A 25,732-nucleotide genomic window follows, 5' to 3' on the forward strand; every position below is an offset into this window, starting at 1 on the left:
TTTACTTCGCAAAATTTTGGGTATATGAAAACAAAAACCGTAACAAAAGAATAGAATTATGTACTGAATTGAAGGCCATTTGCAAAATAATTGGAGGACAGAAGAGATTATGTCCTCCCCACAGACAAAAGTAACAATAAGTCGTCAATTAAACAAAGAGTAACTTGCAATCCAGCCCCTTTCCTCTCCTTGACATATGAAATTAAACAATCGCCCCTCAGGATGTCTAAAAAGGGGGACAGCAGCAGTCGCTTTGATGGTGATCCCCTTTGACAGACAAAATTAGATGGTCATTCACTCTGATATCTAAATTAAGCAATCATCACAACACCAAGATATCTAATACTTAAGTGATCACCCCGGTGCACATCTGAAAGTAACAATAGATCTTTACGGGGATGAGGTATATTTTTTCATAAAGTGCATATTTATTTTTAATATTTCAGAATGTGTACAAGTATTATAAAAAAGAGAATAATGGTGATAACTAATTTATAAATATCTCCTCATGATCCAGTTCTAAGCGGATCTTTAACTCAATTATGAAGCTTATTAAAAATTTCATAAATAAATGTGTTTGACTTCTATGTATTTCTGGGAAATGAAAATGCTTTTCAACTTCTTAAAGTTTTCACAAATCAAATTAATTTACAGAAATATTACTAGACTGAAATTTTTAGACACGTACCTGTAATTTGTACATTTTGAGGTGCTGAATTCCAAAATTATATTAAGTTTTGTTCATTGGCACTCGTTTTCATGTTACGTAAGAAATTATAACTGAAACCACCTGTATCGTATGTATGTAACATATTTCTTAACACTCGTAATAACACCGGTACAAACATTATTTCGTCATGTGAAAACCAGAGCAACTTAACTACAAAAATTCTTTTTTTTTTTTACGTATCTGCTCACTTTATTTGAGGTCATATCGATGTATCTCCATCTCTTTTCGTTAGTGGTAAAGTGGAGTCACGTATCTCCAATTTACCAATATTTTAAGGGAGGGGATATGTTGATCTGACTCCAAATACAGCTCTTAAAACTGAGTAGATTCCTTAAAAAACCAAACACTGTATTTTTGGACTTACATTGCTTTCACACAATGATTTGTTGCACACAATTGCTTCTAAGTGGGAAAATTCCACACTAATAATGAATTTAAATTCCTAATGTTTGACGTGAATTTCACCACATGTGTTCTGTGAAAAACTAGAATACTCAAACTAGTTCTACTGTGCGAGTTTAATGAATTCGACAACGTTCTGGCAACAGTAGTGATTTATGAATACAGTCGTCACAACTAACATACATAATGGCAGGTACATTCCTGTTCAGATAAAGTGGCACATACTTCAACTGTCCAAACTTATAAAGTGTGGTACTTTATGTGAACAGGAGTGTACATTGGAAGTTGTTACTTCAGTAGTATTTTCGCCTAACAAATTTCCGAACTCAGAGCTTATTTTTATTCACAGTTGGGCTCAACTTGAGAAAGAAATCCAGGCCACGCCTCTGTCCCCTACTGTCATAAATGCACGTTATGATGAAGCAAAGAACATTGTGACGTTGTACACATACAGAAATAATGTTATAATTTATAATACATTTACATAAGCGAAATAATAATATTACCTGCTGTGAGGAAGAAAAACTTTGGGAGCTCCCGGAACCAGACGAGAACCCTGTGGCGTTGTAACCTGCACTGTACGCGACGTAAGGATTCTGGCTACTTTGGGAGCCACTGAATGCACCACTGTAGGGATTCAGATAACTCGCAGCTGCCTGGCTAAGGTTCGATCCAGATTTACATTGTTGATTCAGACCTCGTGCACCTGTAGCATTGGGAAGACAAGAAAACTAGCATAGAATTTCAAAGTTCACCAGTTTATGATTAATATTCTATTTTAATAACATTTATATTTATGCCTTCAAAATCTACAAACATAAAAAGAAATGAACACCAAATGCCAAGAGTAGGAAACATTGTAACAAAAAATTCATGTCAAGCAAAAGAAAAAAAGATAATAATGTGCTTAGGTAATTATACACTGATGAGCCATTACATTATGACACCCCACCCGGGAACATTTAGCTTGCTTCGAGAGGGGAGAGTAACACGTGACACGCTGGCAGCATGGTATATATTGGGCAGGTCTACAGGCTCGCTGTTAGTAGTGTCTCTGGCGTCAGAATGGGAAAAGCAGCCGATCTCTCCCAGTTTGATAGAGGTCAGATTGTGATGGCATGGCACCTTGGTACCAGCATCTCTGAAATGGCATGGCTTGTTGGTTGCTCTCGTGCTGCTGTTGTGAGCACGTATAGAAAGTGGTGCAACGATAGGCAAACAATGACACGTCGTCCACCCGTGTGTCAACAGCGGCTCATTGATGCCAAGAGGCCAGCAGAGGCTGTCGCTCATTGTTCGAAGCAACCGCAGGGCCCTAGTTCGAGAAATCGTCCACAGGTTCAACAGCGTTGACCAAGACAATGTTTCACAGCACACGGTTCATCGAACACTGCTGCGCATGGGGCTGCGAACATAATGTGATAGCTCATTAGGTAGGTGATCATAATGTAATGGCTCGTCGGTGTACATTACATCTGAATTTTTATTGTCCTTCTGTGGATGTGTATTCTTAAAATGTAGTTCAGTAGAACAGATGAATAGGAAGCCATGAAAATTATTGTTATGTGGAACTATGGACACATTACTTCTGCGATTCATTTGACTTCTAAGATCAATCTTCAGTTTGAAAATATGTGGAAATAATTTTATTCAAGAACTAATCCTGGGTATCAATCCCAGCCTATGGATTTTTGTAGGGCTGAGCCAATACCGACAGTGATATCGGTATCAGTTGTAATTCACCTACTGATACCAGCCGATACTTTTCTGGCATTTTGGACTTTCACGGAGTACGCAAAAATGCTGCACGACACTATTGCGGAGTCTCATTATCCTAGAAATTATGCAAAATTCAGTGTTTCACTTTATTTTGCATCAATTTCGTACGACAAACTGTTTTTTTTTTTTTTGTGATAACATAATAGCTGTTTTAATATTCTGATACAAATCTTGAACATTCTAAAGCAAATTACTTGGTAAGTTGATGGATATAATTGGAGAAGAAAATTTACACACCAATATTTTGAACAAATTTTAATTATTGAAATTTTCAAGTATCGGTATCAGTATTGGTGGAAATCGGTATCGGCTCAGCCCTAGTGTTTTGTGAGTGTCACTTCATCAATTTTATCATATCATCACTCGCCACGATTAGCCAAGAGTGGCATAAAAATGACTCTAAATAACAAAAATCAAATTAAATAAAGTGACATAAATACATACCCTTGTGCTCATGCACAGGTGTGTATGCATTTATTAGAATATACTCCATTTCATTCATGTTAGCGTGTGCTCACTCTGTGAAATGTTCTCACCAATTTTATTCATGACCCAATGTTGCCTGATCTGAACATACATCACAACAAAGCTGAGAAATGCCTGAATGCAATATGACCTAGTACCCAATATGGCCTATTTGCTGTTTCCATGTAGTTACATGGTAAATTCAACAGATGACGTTAGTATGTCATTTAGACTGTCTTAATGATGTGATTGAACCTGCTGGCTGTACCTTTAGTGCAGTAACTTGAATACAAAGAAGCAAAATAGCTGGACCTCGTGATTGTTTTTTACGTGATCTAATATTGCACATGGAAGTTATTACTTGCTACATCTTCCAAGTTGTAGGGTTTTATTTATTTATTTTTTTATTTATTTATCCCTTATTTTGGATGGCAAAGTTAAGGCACAAGCCTTTTCTTCCACTTAACCATCTCTACTTTATATTTTATAAATTGATTTTTATAGCTAAATGTTTGTGAAATATACAGGGCTAGCATAAATGATTCATTCATTTTGAAAAGGCTATATTTTCAAAAGTATTACACGTACACACATGAAAGATGTATGAAAAGAACCACAAACTCACCAAGTTTGTATTGTGTATTCGTCCGTCGACTAGAATTTTGCGTCAACATGCAGGAAGCATTGGAGGACGAGGATTTCGCCTCCATGTTGATATTCAGCGATGAAGCAACGTTCCACTTATCCGGGAACGTGAATCGTCATAATGTGCGATTCTGGGGCACAGAAAATCCACATGCAGTCGTGACAGTTGAAAGAGATTCGCCAAAGGTGAATGTTTTCTGTGCAGTGTCACAAACAAAGATGTATGGGCCGTTTTTCTTCGCTGAGCAAACTGTGACCGGTAAATGTTACCTGGATATGTTGCAGTTGCTGACTTCAGGGATTTTGTCTTCCAACAAGATGGGGCACCCCCTCATTGGAACATCCCAGTTCATGACTACCTAAACAATGAACTTCCACATCGCTGGATTGGGCATATTTGTGAGGATGACCTAGCTTTGTTCCCCTGGCCTCCCAGATCTCCTGATTTAACGCCCTGCGACTTCTTCCTGTGGGGGTACGTTAAGGACCTTGTTTACATACCCCCACTACCGCAATCCTTAGTCGAGCTCGAAGAACGCATTAGTGCTGCAGTGCAGATCATTGACAGGACTATGCTACAAAATATATGGAATGAGCTCGAGTATCGTCTGGACGTGTGTCGTGTAACCAAAGGGGTACATATCGAACATTTGTAGAGGGTGTATAAACTTGATGAGTTTGTGGTTCGTTTCATATATCTTTCATGTGTGTACGTGTAATACTTTTGAAAATATAGCCTTTTCAAAACGAATGAATCATTTATGCTAGCCCTGTATAAAGACTATAAACATTAAGATTCAGCAGAGAGTTGTCCCACGAACGGGTGGCAAAACTCTTAGGGGCTGAAATCGAGAAAGTAGGTAGGAGGGCTCTCGTGAGTTTACTATTTTGTAGAGCGCTGTAAGAGCGTGGAAGCAGGGGTGAGTGGAAAGGTCGAACTACCCTAGTTCCTTGAAAGCCAGGGTAAGGTGGTCAAAATATTTGATATTATAAATATAGCGCACACATGCATTTTGTATTCGCTGTAGACTTCTTGCTATACTGCAGGAGGCCTTAGAAAGAGCATTTCCCGGGCTAACAGCAGCCGTCGCTCGCACACTATTGCCGATACTCTCGTGTTGTCTGCTCCTCAGCCGAACAAACAGGCCGAGGTAGCAAGAGGCAGAGGTCACTCACCCTTCCAGAAGGGTGCAGTAAGCTAGCTGTGGCAACCGGGCTCGCTCATTCGTGGACCTGATTGGTTCTTGCAGACACACCCCCATATTGTCGTCTGCTGCAAGTCCACGAAGTGATCTTTTTAAGGCCTCATGGAGTAAAGTTCACCGTTGAGGCCAATATACGTCAAGTCACAGTAGTCTATTTGTGACAACTAATGACTCCACGAGTGTTTTCTTTACCTCTTGTGGTAAAATGTTTTTAAGGTGGTACAGCGAGTGTAATGCTGTGTAGGATTTTTTGCATATGGCCTTCACATGGCCACTCCAAGTATCTCTAGTACATATTATGATACCTCATAATTTGTACTTGACAACAATATACTTAGTTTAGACTTTAATCTAAAGTACTGTTTATAACGAAGGTCATGTAAGGTAGACTCCATATGTCATGAAGAACATGCGCAAATGTGACATTTGTTACTCTTATGTTCACGTACAGTGTGGGGGACTCAGTAAGGATGATGAAGGACCTTTCATTTGCCCAGAGTATGATGCGTAATCCATAGTCTTCTGATAACAAATTGTGACATGACACTCCCTTGTTTATTGGTTTGTAAACAATGTTATTTCTTTGTGCAAATCTTATATGTCATTATGTAAATAAAACATAAGTGTACCAATATACTTATCTACCTACAAAAACATCATTGTGGTACTTCCTTTACAATTTCTGTTGCATTTTTTTGATGTGAAAGAACAAAATAATAATATCTTCCCTGCGCCCATGTTATTATTTAGAACCGGCTCCATTTTCAGTAAACGTCCAGAAATGTTCCCCTTTTTGAATCTTGCCACTAGTTTTACCTTTCTGACTTTGTACACCTCTAGAAACAATCACACACCAGTAGAAACAATCACACACTTGACTTTGTACACCACTAGAAACAATCACACACCGCTAGAAACAATCACACACTGCTAGAAACAATCACACACCACTAGAAACAATCACACACCACTAGAAACAATCACACACCGCTAGAAACAATCACACACCTTTGGGTTCAGGTACCATACTTATGCAAGAAGAGTGGCCGGAAGTCAAGGTGCTGGGAAAAACTAAGGAAGAAAATACAGAAGCAGAATACGTACTGAAAAAATACTCACTGGCAGCCCCATAACCTTGAGGCAACATTCCGTATGCTGCCGCTGCTGCTGCCTGACCCACTTGGCTGTTGTAGAAACTGGACCCTTGCATGTAAGCACCTTGGCCACTATACGCCTGCATGCTGGGAGAGAAGAATTGAAATTTAAGCAACAAATTATACATGGAAATATCACTGCTAGTATTATACAGAACGTTCAGTTCCGTCCCTCTTTTGTAATTTCTAAATGACTAGAAAACCTTGAGGTTCTCTGTCTTGGAGCTGCTACTAACTTTCTTCGAAATAGCAACTCAAGTATTATACATAATTTAGTAAATAGTAGAAGGTATCTTACATATTGTTTGTTTATTTTTACCTTTTGATTTACTTTTGCTTTGTCTTGTGTCCCACCAATGAGACGAAAAAACAATTAATTTCTCTATTAAGGGCATGCGACTTCTCAAGCTCTTCCGTCCATAGCAGTGTGCCAACTTACCTCTCTTGGAGCCAGATTTGGCTCTTTGGTGCTGTGAACTGGGATGCCAACCCCCGTGCTCCACTATGATGCCTGCCATCACTGGCTCCGGCCCACATAGACCAACTTTTGTCATAATTATACATTTTGCACATATTGTTATATTGGCTGCATCACCCCACTCCCTTCTATCTCCCCAACTACTTCTTTATAGTGCCGTGTTTGAAGTGAAATTGACATAATATTGTTATCAGGGAATTCTTTATTTTCGATTTCATATGACCATCAGTGGATTATTGAGATGGGCGATACCGCTGGATCTAGATGTTGAAAACTAAGACTAAATTGTCTTCAATTTAGAGTTAACGATAATAGCAGTGCCCACACGTCTTGACAACTAACATTACCCAAGGAGGCACTTTATCCAGACTTCGTAAATCTAGCTCCTTGAAAGTCAGTTTTAACTCCATTTAAGGTGAAATTTAGTACTTTTATGTGCATCAGGTTTGGAAACACTGTCAGGAGGCAAGGAGAAAAGCATTGATCATATGGAAGTATGATTTGATTCATTCTCTTGAGAATATAAAACTTCCGATGGAATAGAAAAAGATGTCAACGGGAAGAGGGCAGTTTGAAGATGCATTTCACCAGTGGAAAAGTCGAACCTTCCATTTGATTAGCCGTAACTTGATTCCTCATAAGGAATACATGGAATTCCGAAAATTCTTCATCATATTTTTCAAATATCATGTCCAGCTTAATAATCAACATAAAAAAATGGAGAGAAATTCATACTCTTGGATACGCCCAAGTTTTCTTTTAGTAGCAGCACCCATTCGGGCGATATTGAAATAAATGCACAATTGGTGAGTAACTGTTTCCCCTCCCCTTAAGAATTACATTTCCCCTTTAAATCCACAAGATAATAAATAATAATCCGTGGCTCGACAGCCCTGGAAGGGCCTTGGCCCATCTCCGACTGCCAGTCTCCCTCCCACAATCCTACCTAGAGGTGTTGAGATCTTCAACCGGTAATGGGGTGACGTGGGGTCAGCACATCAAACCCCCAGTTGTTATAGGAAATTTCAGAGACTGGATTACGCTACTCGCTCGAAGCTCCCCAATTTTTCTCACGATGGTAGGTTGCCACCTGTCCTATACACAGCCCGAAAACCCAGGTGGACTCAAACCCATGCCGACCCGCAGTTGGAGCCCAAAGCACAGTGCCTTAGACCGCGGAAGAGGACAAAATCCACTAGAATATTCAAAAGTAAATTACCTTCTCTGCTTGTCTTAAATAATTTATTTTCCATCATTTGAAAATTTACAGAAATTAAAATAGAGTTCTTGTTACGTAAAGAGGCAGTGTTTTATCTGTCCCACCTGGGACACAAAATTATTCATCTATACAATTAAGGGTAGTTATGTTTAATCAACAGTGTTTAGTTTCATAATTTATTGAACAGAAACTGTAAGAAAATTGTTGCTTAACAGTTAGTAGGCAGCCAGAGCATGGTGCTGATCACATCACTTCCAAAATGGCAGCGATCGAGAATGTGTGAGGTTCTACCCCCAAATCCCCTAAAAAAAAATGGGCCTTCATAGCATGGTGAACTTTACCTTTTACCTTTAACAGTTAGTAGAATGTCAAAAATGTAGTTTGAGAGTAGTTTATATATATATAAACTTGCATTTCGTCAAATGTTTAGGTAAAATCCAGTCTTCAATGAAAACTGAAAAAAAATTCCATTTAGATACTAATGCAAAACTCTAATCGATTTATACAAGAAGTCAAAGGTCATGGTGGAAAAATTTAATGTAAGCTCTGTCTCAGGAACGTGTAGAGCAGCACCATGCATAACGGTAGAGAAGGGGAGAAAGCAAGTAGACTGAACAAAGCCGTGAACACAGCTGCAAAGGGCTGGTAGCTGCAGCCACATTTTCCCCTCCATGCACTCACTTCCCCTCCCATGCGTTCATTGGTTATCAAAACCACTCACTGCTTGCGCAGAGGATTTGTCCTCGTTTTCCAGCTTCCGAGATTCTCAGGACAGATTGTACAGTCACGGACACTTCCGGGTTGTAATGATTCCATTGACTTCCAATAGGATCATTGCAACCCAGAAGTGCCCGTGACTGTACAAATATGGTTGGAATGTTTGAAAAGCAATGAAAGAAAATAACTTGCCTGTTGTAGTACTGAGATTGATATGACGATGAACCAGACTGGTACTCAGCCCCCTTTTCATATGAACCAATAGAGTCACCACCAGAAGAAAACAATGCATCTGATTGGCTGAGAGAGGAACCATCAGCAGGGCTCTTTACTTCGCTTTTAACTGAAAAAGAAATTGGGTAAATAATTACACAATTACAAGACAGTAAATTGATATGCTATAACAAAAAAAAAAAACACATGATTAAAATGTAGAAGAAACTTAACATGGATTCACACTGAAATGACAAATGACACATGTTGGGTGTTCTCGAAGAATAAAGTGACCAGATGTCCCACTTTCAATGGGACAGTAGCACTTTTAGTACAAATGTCCCTCTGTCTCACACAACTACTATAAGACTCATTGAATGAGTATAGGGGGTGCAGAATTGCCCCACTTTCAAACTGTGCTACTAGTAGAAGCATTCAGTGGTTGTTGTAGGTTATCATTGGTCACGAACAGCAGAAATGACATTTGATCATCAGTATGATTTCACTTAACACTGCCAATTCCTTCCATATCCATTTCCTATTTCTTGTTGCATATTCTACCATGAAAAGAGGGAGGTGTATCTTTAATAACTGGTTTCATCTGAGTAATCAGTTGATGCTGTACAACAATTATATGTCACTGGATATCCCGAAAGCTATTATGACGACCAAAATATATTTCACCAAACTTGTGTCAAACTTCATAATTTCGTAAAATCAAATCTCAATCAATGCTCAGATACATATTGTCACTTGAGAAGTACAATGCCTCAACATAGAAACATGCATTTATGTATGATATTTTGATGTTAAATATCTCAGAGTTTTTAACTTAATGTCTATTAATGAATCTAAGTAGATAGTCATAGTTTCTTTGCTTAGCACTATAAAAAAATGTACATTGATGTTACTTTATAATGATTTCAGCTGAACGCATTAGGTGTGCTATTTTGATTTTTAAAAAAATTGTGACTATATTGACCACAAACAAATCAAATGCTACCTGACGCAACCACCAAAATGTTACAATTGATTTGTTCGCAGGTGGTGTGTGTTATGTAGAGACTTATGGATTTCATTACAATATAGCTCAATCAAAATTATATATACTGAAAATTACATATGTGTAGAAAATGTGGTAAGAACTCAGGCCCACACTTATTTTAAATGATCACAAAATCTTTGATTGATTACAAGTTGTACATAACTGTACTCTACTGGCTCATGATTTTTATAAGTTGAACAAAGCTTGATTGCACACCAAAAAACATACACACAGGTTCACTTGAAATTAAAATGGCACTGTAAACTTATGAAAGTATTACAGCAAGAATCCATTCACTACAAATACAGAATAACTTATCATCATACATAATACACACCATACTTTTCAAATACTTGTTATTCCCATTCCAACATGCATGGGCGTAACTTGGGACCTAACTTTGGGGGGGGCGGCAAAATCGAACTAGAGACTTGACTCTTGAGGTGCGATGGACAGGGGGGGATCAAGCTTAGCACGTAACTTGGGGGGGGGGGCAGAATTAATAAGTTTTCCATCCCATAAAAATAGTTTACATTTTTCTTCTCAGGTCCCAAGAGCTTAACAAAAGTATCATTAACTCTTAAATTTGGTAGCCTGAAAATCTTGGAGGGGGGAGGGCAAATGCCCCCTTGCCCCCGCTAAGTTACGCCTATGCCAACATGCAACACAAACTTCATATTACTGGTGTTAGTACTATGTACAAATTTGGAAAATAAGCCTTCTAAACTAACTACACCTATTCTGTTATTTAGAAATCAAGCCAGGCCAAAATATTTAATAAAACTACTTCTATTTTTGGCGAACTGATGATTGTAGTAAAGAATTACAACACACGTTTGATTTTAATTTAGTTTTCACTGTCTGAACATTTAAGTACTATGAAAATGAAACTGACAGGGATGAAGTTAATAAAACAGAAAGTTATTAACAGGAAACAATTAACCACAAGATGTAGAATTCCCTTCGCCTTAACGAAGCAAAAAGAGACATAGAAGTGGGAGATCTATTATGTTGCCTGAGGGTACTTAGAAAGTAGGACTTTCATATACAGTATGTAACATTCTTATTCATACACATGGATTTTCAAAGAAAATGCTTTAATATCTGAAAGGAAATACACTCTTTTGAAATTGTTTCTTTACAATTCAATAACTAATATCATTAGGATTACCCAAATTCTGTATAACCAATGACAATAATAAATTAAATGAAACAAAGAGAAACGTGCCATTTTTTGTACAACTTTTCTATTCGTACACTTAATAATAGAAAAGAAAAAAGTATATTCAGAGCAAATTGACTGACAGTTCTAATACTTTGATGCGTATCCTTTGGCATTAATTACAGCTTGACACCTGTTCTTCATAGAATTAACCAGTTTCCTACATGCTTCAGAGCTTATTTTATTCCACTCCGCTTGCACAACAGCTTTCAACTCTTGTTTGGACTTGACACCTGCTTTATGGACTCGCCTCTTCAAAATTACCCATAAATGCTCAATGGGATTTAAGTCTGGACTTTGAGCTGGTGTTTGTAGTAGTTTGGGCACATTCCATATTAGCCAATTCATGTTAACTTGCGCCTTATGCTTACTGTCATTGTCTTGTTGGAATCTGTACATAGGCGGCATGTCCATTTTTTGGGCACTCTGCTTTACATTGTTCTTCAATATGTCCAAATAGACATATGCATCCATGATACCATGAATGAACTGGATGGTACCAACACCTTTGGACGATATACAGTCCCAAATCATTAATGACCCACCACCGTGTTTAACTGTTGGAACTGTGTTAACGTGATCATTGTCTTTATTTGATTTTCACCAGACCCTATTTATCCAATCTGACCCGTATATATTAATCTTGGACTCGTCTGACCATATGACACTATCCCAAAATTCCTGCTCTTTCGCGATTGAAAGTCTATTCCTGCGATTCACCTTATTTACATATGGCCTCTTTCTGCCATGATATCCATGCTTCCACAAGGCACGTCGGACAGTTTGATAGGACATCATCTTGTCAGCAACATTTTCTACTAACAGTCGTAACTGAGGAACACTTAGTCGGGGGTTTTCTCGCACTCTTTTTAAAATAAAGCGTTCATCATGTTTATTCAACCGTCTCTCTTTTGGTTTTCTCGGCACATTCTGTGTTGAACCTTCCTCTCTAAATTTGTTTACTATGTATTGAACTGTGGAGTGTGATTTATTGACTGTTTGTCCAATTTTTCTTAACGAATAACCTCTAAGGGCAAAATTTATAATAACATCCTTCAGATGAGAACTAAGTTCCTTCACCTTGCCCATTTCAAACACGCTGATAGATAGACGATAGGCCTACAACAATACCTACGCCAGCATTCCGCTTGACGGGGAGCGCACCTGCATGTTCAAACTTGTTACGAAGTTGCAAACTGCACGAAATCGCCCGAATAGCAGTGGCGCTGTATGCGAGGAAGATTGAAACTTTTGCCTGTACGAATAACAATGTTGCATGAAACAACGTGTTTTTCTCTTTTCACACAAGTTATATGCTCTGTTTATACACTTTGAACATACGTTTTTATTGGCATTTGTTGGTGAAACCTTCATTAACATTAATTTCCAGGTACATATAAAAATGACTATATTTACTAGTAGATATGACATTTTTTCCTCGGAAATTCTATGTGTACGAATAACAATGTTACATACCGTACAGACCGGTGGCGCCGCATGTGATCAACTCCGCAACTACACACTATGACACACTATGTAAGTCAAAACTTGAAGTGTTTTGCTGCATAATGACAAATAAGCCAAGTCTGTATGTGGTTCCAATAAATAATTATAATTTATTGAAGTTGTAAACTACATAAAGAATCACCCTGTATGTATTTGAATTTTTGGTTATTTTATGGCATGTTCCTATTTTGCATTTTAACTATTTTGTTTCTCGTATATGTGTAAAACTACCTTGAAAATGCACTTTCTATTTACTTAAATGGGAGAACAGTTGCCTGTCACAATCATTCAGCTATAGTGCTGCCATCTGCAATTAGCTTTGCCCGAATAGCCCCAATTCTTTAAAACTAAGGTTTCCTTTGAACTTTCATATTCCAACACATAAAGCTTACTATAATTTAATGCAAATTCTTTAAATTTTATGTAGTCATCAGTTAAAATAAAAACAGGTTGCTTGCAGTTAACGTATGATTTCCAAATGAGTAACTCTAACGGAAACTGAAACTGAGTTACTTTTTAAATGCAACTTTGTGAACAATGGTTAATATTAGTGACATTTTACTATTTTACTAAAGTTGAGAGCATTCAGTTTGGATGAAGCAAGCATGAGAAATTTTGGTTCCTTGCAAAAACTTTTACAAGTGACGTACTCCACACCGTTTCCCGCCTAGAGTAGTTATCGCACGCACCGTTGGAGTCGCTGCCTCCGTTTCCTCCCATGGACCACGAGTTGCTCGTCGGGAAGGCCGAAGCTCCCGAGCTGGTCATCGAGTCATGGAGGACGCCATTGGTCAAGCCGGGATGAGAAGTGTCCGGGTTGGTGCAAGGGGACCCGCACGTCGAATCCGATTGGCTGGCTGGGCTGGATAAGTTCCCTGTGGATGGGTCCAGGGACCTGCAAGAATAAAAATTGATGTCACGATCAAATTATTTATCACCTGATGCAAAGTGTTCAGAAAAAAAAATTATTATTAGGACGTACGCCCTTATACTAATAAATAACATAAATTGCTGTAGCACAGAATACGTTGTAACAATGAAAATATAATATGCAGCTTTTTCAACGTTGTATTAATCTCGAATATACAGGGTGATATGTTTAGGATGTCACAAAAGGAAACGAAAACTTGTATGTGTACAGTATATGTATATGTTGTAATATTGGAAATAAAAATATGCAGCTTTTTTTTTACATATTAATCTCCAATATACAGGGTGATCCGTTTGGGATGTCACAAAAAGAAACGAAAACGTTGTGTGTGTGTGTGTATGTATATGCTCTAACATTGGAAATATAATATCCTGCTTTTTCTATGAATTAATCTCCAATATACAGGGTGATTTGTTTTGAATATCACAAAAAAGAAACGAAAATGTTGCAGAAAAGAGTCCACTTTATTAACATTATTGGTTTGTACAGTCCCCTGCAAAACAAATTGCAACCGGCGGTGGTAGAAGTTGCCACTGAAAGTTTGCTAATAAAATTCACTTTTCGCCGTAGATTTAGGCAACAAACATAACGCCTTGTAAGGAAGTGAATATTTCAGGGTCTAGGCGTACCATTTTTATTGATGTTGACTGTACATATGTTGGACAGAGCTTTCAGTTAGCTAAAGACCGCACGACGAAAGGACCAACTTCGAATTCTATTTTTTGTCTTTTGCGTTAGAAGGCAGGGAGGGTCACGTGAACCCTTGAACCAATCAGATTGGTCCAGTTGCCATGGTGACGAGAAATTCATGTGGAATAATGCATTGTCAAGCTTACGTTTTCCCCCAAACTGCGAGCGAAGGGTGCATGTTGACAGCAGAAGGTGTCATTTACGACCCGACAAAAAATCAGGTGTGTGGCGACACCGCCTTTGTACACTTCGAAACTCCCACATCCGGAGACGAAAAGTCTGGGTAGGTTGTTTATTTTTTTACTTAAACAAACAGAGACGCTTATGTAATAGGAAATAAGGTTTTGGAGTTAATCAAAGGGTTTGGCGCCCCTGATTGATTGATTGATTGATTTAGTTTATTTTACTTCGCGTTTTGTGCCTCTTGGCTAATTTGCGAAGATGGGGATGAGTGATGAAATTGATGAATGGACATTCACAAACAACCAAGCCCGACCGGGATTCGAACCCGGGACCCTTGGCGTCGCAGCGCGATGTGCTAACAACTCGGCCACAGGGTCGGGCTTGGCGCCCCTGAGAACGCAGCTATGTAATAGGGGACTTTTACAGTGCATCAAGAAGAGGCACACTGCAAAGTGGGTTGGGTCCCACTTGAAACTGTAGGTCCAGTCCTACTTGGCCTCTCTCTTCACAAAAGTGTACTTGTAACAAAAATTCAAGCAAACTTTTAGAATTCCAGGCCCGTCCGGAAAAATATAATGCGTACGCTAGTGTGCGCGCTAACACACACACACACACACACATGCAAGCAATTAGTATACACTAATGAACAGTCCCCACACAAGGGTGCTACTGCGCAGGCATGTAAAAACGTCCCCAGAATGTAAGCAGCAAGTGCATTACGCACTGCAAGAGAGGCGATCTGTCTTCATTACGAAACCCCCAAGACTACACTCGTCTTTTTTTGCACTTCGGTACAGTGGGCGGAATCCGGTAGCGGCTCCCACGGGACAAGTTGCCCCGGGGCCTGCTTCTTGGAGGCTGCACGGAGGGCACGGTCGCCGCCCCTCGACCCTTGACCTGACACCGTGGCCGAGTCGGTGGGCGTACGACATAGGCTGGACTGCTTCAAAGTCAAACGACGACAGGAGCAATCAATTTATTTGGCCTGGATCACATCAACATGCTTAGGCGTGCGCACATGGGGGCAAGAGAGGGCACTAATACCCTCACTTAGAAATTTAGTGTACAGGAATCTTATATGTAAATATGAAGCTGAAATCAGTTATATTTTGTATTATCTTTGCGCCTCATAGCATGTACAGTCACGGACACTTCTGGGTTGTAACAAATCCATTGACTTTCAATGGGACTATTACAACCCAGAAGTGTCCGTGACTGTACACTCGGAAAATTCAGTCTTTATTTTCCATATTTCTCAACATATACTCCATATTCGCGCAATAACTACGTCTCCGTGTGACCCAAAGAGTTGAGTGAATTCTTGTGAATAACTGACAAATTTGAAATAAACTCCAATTACTTCTTGCGATGAAGACAGTTCTAGTCAATACAAATCCGTTAAGAGACAACAGAAGGAAATTCACGTTCGAAGACTTACAACAAACTTTTGTTATTCATTGTTTTAGAAACAGAAATGAAAACACATTTTGCATTATTTTACAATTGAGGTAAATGTAAACGTACTGTATTTTGCTTCGACCCTGGGGGTACGTACTTAAATGTTATTTACCACGGCTATAAATCTCTTAATCTCAGGGGATAGGTTCTTTATTCGAGAATTTCAAATAAGAAAGCGTTTTATAGCCAAGAGGATATAGTTAAATGCGGATCTATATTCTGAAAACTGTACACAATACAGAGAAAATATATAGCGAAGCTTGTATATACATTGCAATATATATATATATATATATATATATATATATATATATATATATATATATATGCTGATTCCAAATTTTACGTCGGTTATATTCTTCTTATAAATATATGTATAATTGAAAGGAAATCTTCTTTTCTTCTCACAATTTTGGGAAAAAGGCTTCTTCTTCTTTTATTCCTTCTATTTTGGTAAAAGGCTTCTTCTTTTCTTCTTTCTATTTTTTGAGAAGGCTTATTCTTCTTTCCTTTCTTCTAATTTATTGTCCTTGCCTTTAAAGTGCAATCTCATTTACTATATGTATGCGCTCGTTTTCCCCCCTTCTTTGGCATTATACAAACGACACAAGCTATACTTATAGAAAGATTAGGGGCGACTAAACTGACAATAGCGCCACCTCCTATGTAACGACCAAAAGGGGAATAGCCCAGGATCGCTAACAGCAAGCGCTGCCTATGGCCCAGTGCCAGGCACATATCCAAGGAGGGGGCTCGAGCCCCCCCGAAAGTTTTCGGTTTACACTAGATAAAATGAGGTTTTTTGTTTCTTGTGGTGTGAAATAAGATAATGTGACGATAATTTAAGAGGAGATATAATTATCGAGGCAATACGGAGAATGTTCTGTACCCTTGTTATTGTGAATAGTGCGTATCCAAGGTGGAAATCAGGGGATCGAGCCCCCCCCCCCTTTAGGAAACTTTACTGTTTACACTACATAAACTTAGGACTTAGGCTTCTTGAATAATGTGATGATAATTTGAGAGAAATAATTATCGAAAAAATACGGAGAATGTCCTGTAACCCTGTTATTGTTACTAGCACGTATCCAAGGTGGGAATCAGGTGGCTCGAGCCCCCCTCCCCAGGAAAGGAAAATTTTCAGTTTGCACTAGATAAAATTAGGTTATTGTCTTCTTGAATAATGTGACGATAATTTAAGGAGATACAATTATCGAGGCAAGACGAAGAATGTTCTATAACCCTGTTATTGTTAGTAGCTCGTATCCAAGGTGGGGATCAGGTGTCTCGACCCCCCCCCCCAGGAAATGTTTCAGTTTACACTAGATAAAATTAGGTATTTGTCTTCTTGAATAATATGACGATAATTTAAGGAGAAATTATTGTCGAGACAAGACAAAGAATGTTCTATAACCCGCTTATTATTAATAGCGCGTATCCAAGGTGGGAATCAGGGGGCTCGAGGTATTTCACCTTGCCTCCTACGGCAATCCTGGCAATGTTGCCAAACCTGATGCGCATTAAAAAAAAGCTGAATTTCACCATAAACGGAGTAAAAACTTTCAAGGAGCTAGATTTACGAAAGTGGATAGATGGCCTCCTAGGGTGATTTTAGGTGTCAAATGAGTGGGGGTGTGGGTGGGGAGGAAGGGCGCTGTTAGGTTAGATCTGTCTAGATCCGGCGGGATCATCCATCTCAATAATCCACCGATGGTCGTATGAAATCGAAAATAAAGCATTGCCGGATAACAATATAACGCCTTCTTCACGTCAGCCAAGGCTCTATCAAGAAAAGTAGCTGGGAAGGTAAGAGGGGGGGGGGCGACGCAGCAAATATAACAATATCACGTGCAAAATGTATACTTATGGCAAAAGTTGTCTACATAAGCCGGAGCCAGTGATGGTACCATCGTGGGACAAGGAAGCGTGCGCCCCAGTTCACAGCCACTGGCACGAAAGAGCCAGACCTGACTCAAAAAGAGCTAAGTTGGCAACAGTGCTCTAGTGCGGGGGCAAAATTGGCACAAATCGTGGTCACTGTTGGACATTAACAAATTATACAGGGAGGTTATTTCAGTCGTTCACCGCCAGAGTGACGGCCGTTCCGCGGTCTCTTCATGCAACAGGTCCCGGCAAATTGCGTTCAGGAAGTCCGTAACAGAAACCGCTTGTTTTGTAATGTTTCCACTTTTCACAATTACAGTTACAATTACAATTGAAATAAGCACGTACCTTGTCGCACGGATGCAGGAAAAGGTGTCCTCCCAAATACAAATATTTCTGGCACCTTATTTCTGACATCTAATCTTAGATTAGTCATCGCTACTTTATTCTCAGTTGTCGCGACAGCGCCTGCAGCTTATCGGGGGTTGGGTGAGTTGTCAGCCGCGAGAGGGCGCTTCATACTGCACGTGTCGGCAGTGATGCCAACCGTAGGGACATGTCCCTACGCATAGGGACTTTTCACTAAATTTCGCCCGCGTAGGAACGTAGGGACAGATTTTGCCAAATGAGGGAAAACGTAGGTACTTTTTTCAATCTTGGTAAATTACATTTTATGAATTAGTTTATCTGGATACTTTAGCGAGGAGGAGAAAAAAGAACTAACTAACAGATCTCCATCAGAATTTTGGAACATGTTATCGGTTACCAAAAACTTTCAAGGCAAGTTCCTTTTTGAAAACATTTCCACTCTCGCGAAAATAGTGCTAACATTGCCGCATTCTAACGCGGAAACGGAAAGAATATTTTCAATGTTAAGTGATACAAAAACAAAAAAGGGAAATAAAATGGGACCAAAATTGTTAAAGAATGCAGGAAATACAGCATCACCAACCAACATCTATCTCTTCACAGCAGCAGCATGTATGACTTCAAATAACATAATCAACAGTAAACGACTCAACGTTATTCATTAGGGGTGTGCTGGATTCTTTACTTTAAAAAGTCGTTAATTCTCGACGTTTTCTGCCTTGTAAGTTTCTGGAACTTATCGAAAGTTGTAAGTTTTTATTCTAGAAATGCAAAAACAATCACTTAAAGTGAAAATGACTTGTAAAATTCGAGATTTCCAGTGCTTCGGGAAATTTCGAACATTTCCCGTCCAGAAAATTTTCCGACTTGGTCGGGAAATTGCAAATTTTTCAGTCCCGAATGTCGGGATTTAAAAAAATTACCGTCCCGATCCCGTCCCGACCCAAAAAATTCTGTCCAGCACACCCCTATTATTCATTAAGGCAAGAATTTACAATACCGGACCCTTCTGTAATTTCTATGCTACGTCTTATACTCACGAAATAATTATTCGTGATTATTTATCTCAAGTTAACATGTTGGGGTGAGGGGGAAAAAATGTTCATTAACGTGTAGAAGTTGTAAAATAAGCTTTTCAATTCTCGCAATGATTCTCCGTATACAAGTATGGTAGCCATATTTGTTGATATGAACAAATTAAAATTAGTTACGCTGTCTACAGCGTTGCCACACTGTTGATTTCATACTTGGAGAGCATGGATCGTGTAAGAATGGCGGAAGAGAACAGTAAAAAAGTTGTTAATGTTGTACAGATTGTTAGGTGGAGTGTGCAGGAGGATGGCTGTGGGCTAATTAATAAACTTATGGATTTCAGTATATTGCCCAAAGAACGTGCTTACATGTGACAGCGACAATCACGATGTAGAAGAACTGATTTGATTACAGGTAAATTTGGCAACAGTACATCAATCATAAAATTGCAGGATACGAAAATGGCGTCTTCGATGATGAACGTTTGCCGTTAAAGTGCTACGAAAATAATATTTTTTATCGGTTCGTAATCACAATTACCGCAAAACCATTCAGGAATAGCCCCACTGACCATTCTCGGTAAGTTTAGGTTAAGTTAGGTTAGGCAAACATAGTTAAAATTTGGGCTCGAAAAAAACATGCACGGGTAGCCCAACAAACCATTGACGGATAGCCCCACGAACCATTCAGGTACGGTTAGGTTAGGTTAGGATAGGCAAACATAGTTAAAATTTGGGGTCGTAGTAATATCAGGAATGTATATTTCGTTTTTTAAGTATTGGAAACACAAAATCTTCCGGTAAATAATAAGCAATCGTGCCGATCGCGGACCACTCAATGTCACTTATTTTGCAATTTCTACACGTGATCCCCCAAATTTTAACTTCAAATTCGTGATTAGGAGGCCTCAATTAGTGAGTATGCGAAATATTACAAAAAATCGGGGAGAGGTCCTGTATTGTAAATTCGCTCCTTCATTAATTGTGGAAGCACAGAGCAGAAAGATTTGGTAAGTAAATGTGTATATTTTATCTTCTGTTTGCATGCTCATGAGGTGTTTTTTTTTAGTCACTTTACTTGGCGTAGGGACATTTGGTCAGTTGTAGGGACATTTTGACTACGTCTGTAGGGACATTGCCGAAAAATGGTTAGCAACACTGTCGGCTACCAGACGTCAGTGTTCGTTCATGTTCAATTCTGTTTGCGTTCAACAGTACGCGTGTTGCTTATACTGTGTTATTGTAATGTGCTACTCATGGCCAGTGCTTTATTGTGTGTTAATTGTTATTCATTCATTACTTATGTCGTTAAACAAATATAGTCTTGAACATAGAGTTTTTATGTACGATAATTACGTGAAAACGAATTCTTGCAGAAAAGTGGTCAGGGATTACGATAGACAGGATCTCTTGAACCTAAGAAACGTGTTGTATTGCTGTTGAAGGAAGTCATTTTCAACATCTCTTATAACACAGGAGGTTAGTGATCATCATTATTATTACTTTTAAATATCATTTTACGCTTTCGGTTTGCTTTATGCGCCGGGATGCTGTCTTCCCTTTCTGTCAACTGAGGATAAAGTAGCGATGTCTAATCTAAGATTAGATGTCAGAAATAAGGTGCCGGAAATATTTGTATTTGGGAGGACACCTTTTCCTGCATCCGTGCGACAAGGTACGTGCTTATTTCAATTGTAATTGTAACTGTAATTGTGAAAAGTGGAAACATTACAAAACAAGCGGTTTCTGTTACGGACTTCCTGAACGCAATTTGCCGGGACCTGTTGCATGAAGAGTCCGCGGAACGGCCGTCACTCTGGCGGTGAACGACTGAAATAACCTCCCTGTATGTAGGTCTTTTCAACCTGTGAATCAGCGAAAATGGTTAAAACATGTAGAAATAGAAAAAAACATGGGCCAACAAAATACTTTAATTTAGTTCCGTTCTTCAAACACCGTTCCTTCCATTTTCCCAGTTGCGGTTAACCTAACGGTTAAGAATCAGCAACGTTAAACCGTTTCTGACTAACCACGTGACTGTTCTGGTTGTTCCGGAACGGTTTCTAAGCAGATCGGTTTTTCCATCTATTCGCCAACGACATTATTCTTAGAAACGACAAACATTCCTACGAGAAAGAATTTTTTGGCCTACTCAAGTCTATTCGTAAATATAGAACTGTAAAGTGTGGAGGGATGTTCTGTAGCCCCAATAAAAGCGCCACATAACAATTGGAAGCGAGCGCCATGAAAACGTTCTTCTGTTCTTTTGACTCACCGTCTGGTTTACGTTCGTCTGTCTTCATTCCTCGGCTATAATCCAGGTTTTTGTCCCCCCCCCACGCACCAGCAACAATATGGGAAGGAAAGTGCAATACACAAAGAGATGCGTGCTAGAGCATGTGTATACACACACGAGGCAAAACAGCCCCCACGAGCCACAAACGAAAACAAATGCAACGCGGCGGCATTTTGCCACTTCTTATACACTCCGGCAGTTTACACAAAAATCTTAGTTCTTACGGTGGACGATCAGATGGCGCCACATTGGGAAAACAAACCGAGGTCGTGTGTTTCCTCCCGTTCGGCGTAAGCAGTGCCATCTATTGAACGTTTAATGAGAACATTAAGAGGGTGATAATGGTTCCCCCACGCTCTCAGCGAGCAGCTGGACCCCACTTTTTTCTCTCCCTCAAACAAAGTCTCACCCCCACATCGTGATTTCGTTATGTTGAAGGCAACCTTTCACGAGACGGGAACTTTGACAGATCATTCGTCATGGCGAACGCAAATATTTCCATTTTTCTCGTGCCGCGAAAACTGGCCCCCATTTTTATTTATTTCTTTTCCATCCTTCGCTTCCTTCGCCTTTTAATGAACAAGCCCGAGACAGGAATGGGAGGGGGAACCGTGTCTATATCTGCCGAATTCCATTCTTCTTACAGCATGGTGGCAGGAGCAGTAAAAAATATCTTCGGCCCATAAACAATACTAAGGGCCGTGATAGTTCGTTCAAATCTGAGCAGAAAGGTTACAAAGCACATGGGAGCGGCTGTGGGATGGATAGTAACTCCATCACTCGGTTAAATTAATTTGCGACTGTCAGGAATATACGAGGATCGTTTCAGAAGTTTATAGCATGATGGTGCCACGCTCCAGTGGCGAAAATTGAAAGTATGCGAGGTACTGTGGGTAATTTTAAGTTATTTAACTATAATTTCGTCCTATCAGAACTCAAGGAACCTAACTCAAAAATGCCTGTTTCAGTTTTATTGAAATATAGTCCTGTGAAGAGCTTTGGAACCAGATGAACATATCTCCACTTCGAATCTTTAGCAGTAAGGTGGAGTCACATATCTCGAATCTACTGACTCTTTTTAAGAGTCAGACATATTCCTAAGAATACATTGTTCCCTCTCTGCTGTACATTTTATAAATTCGGAGCAGTGGCGGCGATTAGGTGGGCGAGGGGGGACAGTTGCCCCCCATTGTCCCGCACTATGTTAAACATTATCTACAAAGGAAAATATACTGTCTTTGCCCTCCGGTTTTAGAACACAATCGCCGCCTCTGATTGGGAGTTACGTCCCTCTGGTTATCACAAGACGATTTTTTTAAAGCAGTCGCACGCAAATCATTTCGTTTCGTTTTAAATGGACTCCTACATAAATTAGTTACAAAACTGCAAATTCGGTTATCTTCGTTTCTGGTATGACTACCCTTGATCTTGCCTAGGATAGTTACAGATGGAAGGCTTATATTGCTGGAGCCATAAACCTTCGGGTTTAAGAAGGCTATAGAGTTAGTTAGTTAGTGGAGAAAACAGTTTTGTGTGAGGGGGTCCCGGTACCCCCTCCGTAAATTCCTACACTGCCTTCTCCAGTATTTCATATACAGTTTCTACTGTAACTACCAGCATTTTCAGTGTAGCAAGCTGAAGTATAGTGTGTCCACAACAAATATAACATTTCTTGCTTGTCCTTTTCTTTCTTGATTGTTCAAAAACCAACTTCCAGTGCACTACCACACGAAATGTTGATTTTTTCCAGTAAAACAGTAAATTTCCCTGACATTTCAACGACTTTAACAAGAAAGTAAATTCCCTGACATTTCCATGACTTTTCCAGAAAAAGTAAATTTCCTGACTTTTCCATAAAAGTAAATTCCCTGACATTTCCATGACTTTTCCAGAAAAAGTAAATTCCCTGACTTTTCCAGAAAAAGAAAATTTCCTGACATTTCCATGACTTTCCCAGAAAAAGTAAACTTCCTGACTTTTCCATAAAAGTAAATTCCCTGACATTTCCCGAAAAAGTAAATTCCCTGACATTTCCCGAAAAAGTAAATTCCCTGACATTTCCCGAAAAAGTAAATTCCCTGACATTTCCCGAAAAAGTAAATTCCCTGACATTTCCAGAAAAAGTAAATTCCCTGACATTTCCAGAAAAGCAAATTTCCTGACTTTTCCAGAAAAAGGTAAATTCCCTGACTTTTCCAGAAAAAAATAAATTACCTGACTTTTCCAGAAAAAGTAAATTCCCTGACTTTTCCAGGATTTCCATGTTTTCCAGATCCTGCGACCTTTGATGAAACGGAACGGGTTCAACGACATTGTGCACTCAACAACATACCTTTCAAAATGCATGCACTGAGGGGGAACATACGAAAACATTCAGAACATGCTACGTTCTTCAAAATGACGAAACGGACGAAACTGAATAAGGCTACGACGTAGAGAGAGAGAGAAAGAGCGAGCGCGAGAGAGAGGCTAAGCAGCTGCCAAACCAACACCGCGCGCGCAAACACACATGCTCACACACACCTGCCAATCACAGGCAACAACCGGCCACCAACACTTGACGTGAGGTTAACCGGGGTCGCGTCCAATTATCACCCAACCACCCACACCACATCACGCCTTATTAGGGGGCCATTCCCCCATTTTCGGAACGATCTCGCCGCGGGGGGGAAAGCACCGACTGCGTATGGTCACTGCAAAAAGCGATAAAAATCTATTACACGTGTATTTCGGTGATATCTTATTATTCAGATGTCGAGCGCTCTCTAGAACTCGTCAACATCAACCTTATGCCCGCAGGATGAAAGGACCTCTCAACTGGGAACGGGAGTTTTAAATTAATCTCCCGAGCTTTAAAATGGTTCTAGTGACGTATATCAGCAGTTCTACTGGAGTCATTATCATTGGATTTGTGTTTTGTACACTTCTGTTCGCATAAACAGGTACATTTTGTAAGTTTGAACAGTTGAAGTATGTGCCACTTTATCCGAACAGGAGCGTACATACAAAATAGTGCTCGCACGTGTGAAGTTAAGTAACTAACTAAATAAAAAATGTGGGGACGGGGAAGCAGTGTTGCCAAATGAAGGGAAATTTGCCTTGGCGCATGTATATTACAATCAAATGTGAAACACATTTTTTTCTTTTCTTTCGTCACGTGATTTATTTCTCAAAATGGACTTGAATGAAAATTTCTAATTTGGCTTGGAGACGGATCATTCCATATAAGAACAACTGCACAGCTCCCGATTGTTTCAATAAAAATATTAAAAAGCAATATTCACAAAATAATTTGAATTTTACATCACCCGTGGCGCAACAGCCCTTGAGGGCCAGAGCTCAACTACAGACTGTCGCCCCATACTAAATAAGCTCTATGTTTAATTCCACCTTTCTGCACACATTTTAAACAGTACATTTTCTGAAAAAGTTTTTCAAGAGGACAGATCAAGTGAGGTAAGTGCAGGTCCGTGGCCAGAATATTATTTTTTTTTGGGGGGGGGGGCTCATTCCTCATCAGCACGGGCGTCGCCAGAAATATTTGTAGATGGGGTCAGGCCATAGATAAAACTTGACTACTACAAATAATAATAATAATAATTATTGTTATTTTACAATAATAACTATTATAAGTAATTGACCGCGGTGGCTCAGTTGGTAACGCGTCTGACTACCATGCTAAAGGTTCCGGGTTCGATCCCCGGCCGGTTCAAATCCGGGAACTTTTCTAACGTTGGAAGCGGGCCTGGCGCCCACCCAGCGTCGAATAACATGGGTACCTGGGGGAAACCCTGGGGGGTAAAGGCGGTCAGGGACGTGGTGCTGATCCCATCACCTCCACTCACGACCGGATCAAGAAAGTGTGGGGCGTTACACCCGCACCCCCTATACGCTTTCATGGCGTGGTGCTGAGCACAGGGGAACACTTTACTTTACTTTTTTTACTATTATAAGTTATTAAATATATACCAATTTCAATCCAAATTTATTGTAATTATTACATAAATAGGGAGATTTTGCTACTCGACCCACCGTATCAGTGAATATCTAACACAATTGTTGTCAGTTATTATTCTTATATTTTGTACAATTAGTGTACTGAAAATCATA

General features: G+C 39.5%; 1 protein-coding gene across 6 annotated transcripts in view; it reads right to left on the reverse strand.

The window, feature by feature from the left end:
- The window catches only part of eya (eya transcriptional coactivator and phosphatase 2), a 546,589-nt gene that overhangs the window by 41,705 nt on the left and 479,152 nt on the right, over nt 1–25,732 (reverse strand). For all 6 annotated transcript variants that reach the window (XM_083113334.1, XM_083113331.1, XM_083113332.1 and 3 more), the window contains 4 exons: nt 13,470–13,675; nt 8,987–9,137; nt 6,346–6,467; nt 1,639–1,838 (listed from right to left, as the gene is read on the reverse strand). In XM_083113334.1, the coding sequence (XP_082969460.1) occupies nt 1,639–1,838; nt 6,346–6,467; nt 8,987–9,137; nt 13,470–13,675 (679 nt within the window). The remainder of the gene's footprint in view (nt 1–1,638; nt 1,839–6,345; nt 6,468–8,986; nt 9,138–13,469; nt 13,676–25,732) is intronic.

The sequence above is a fragment of the Lepisma saccharinum genome, chromosome 27, assembly GCF_977018435.1.
Source record: "Lepisma saccharinum chromosome 27, izLepSacc3.1, whole genome shotgun sequence".
Lineage (NCBI taxonomy): Eukaryota > Metazoa > Arthropoda > Insecta > Zygentoma > Lepismatidae > Lepisma > Lepisma saccharinum.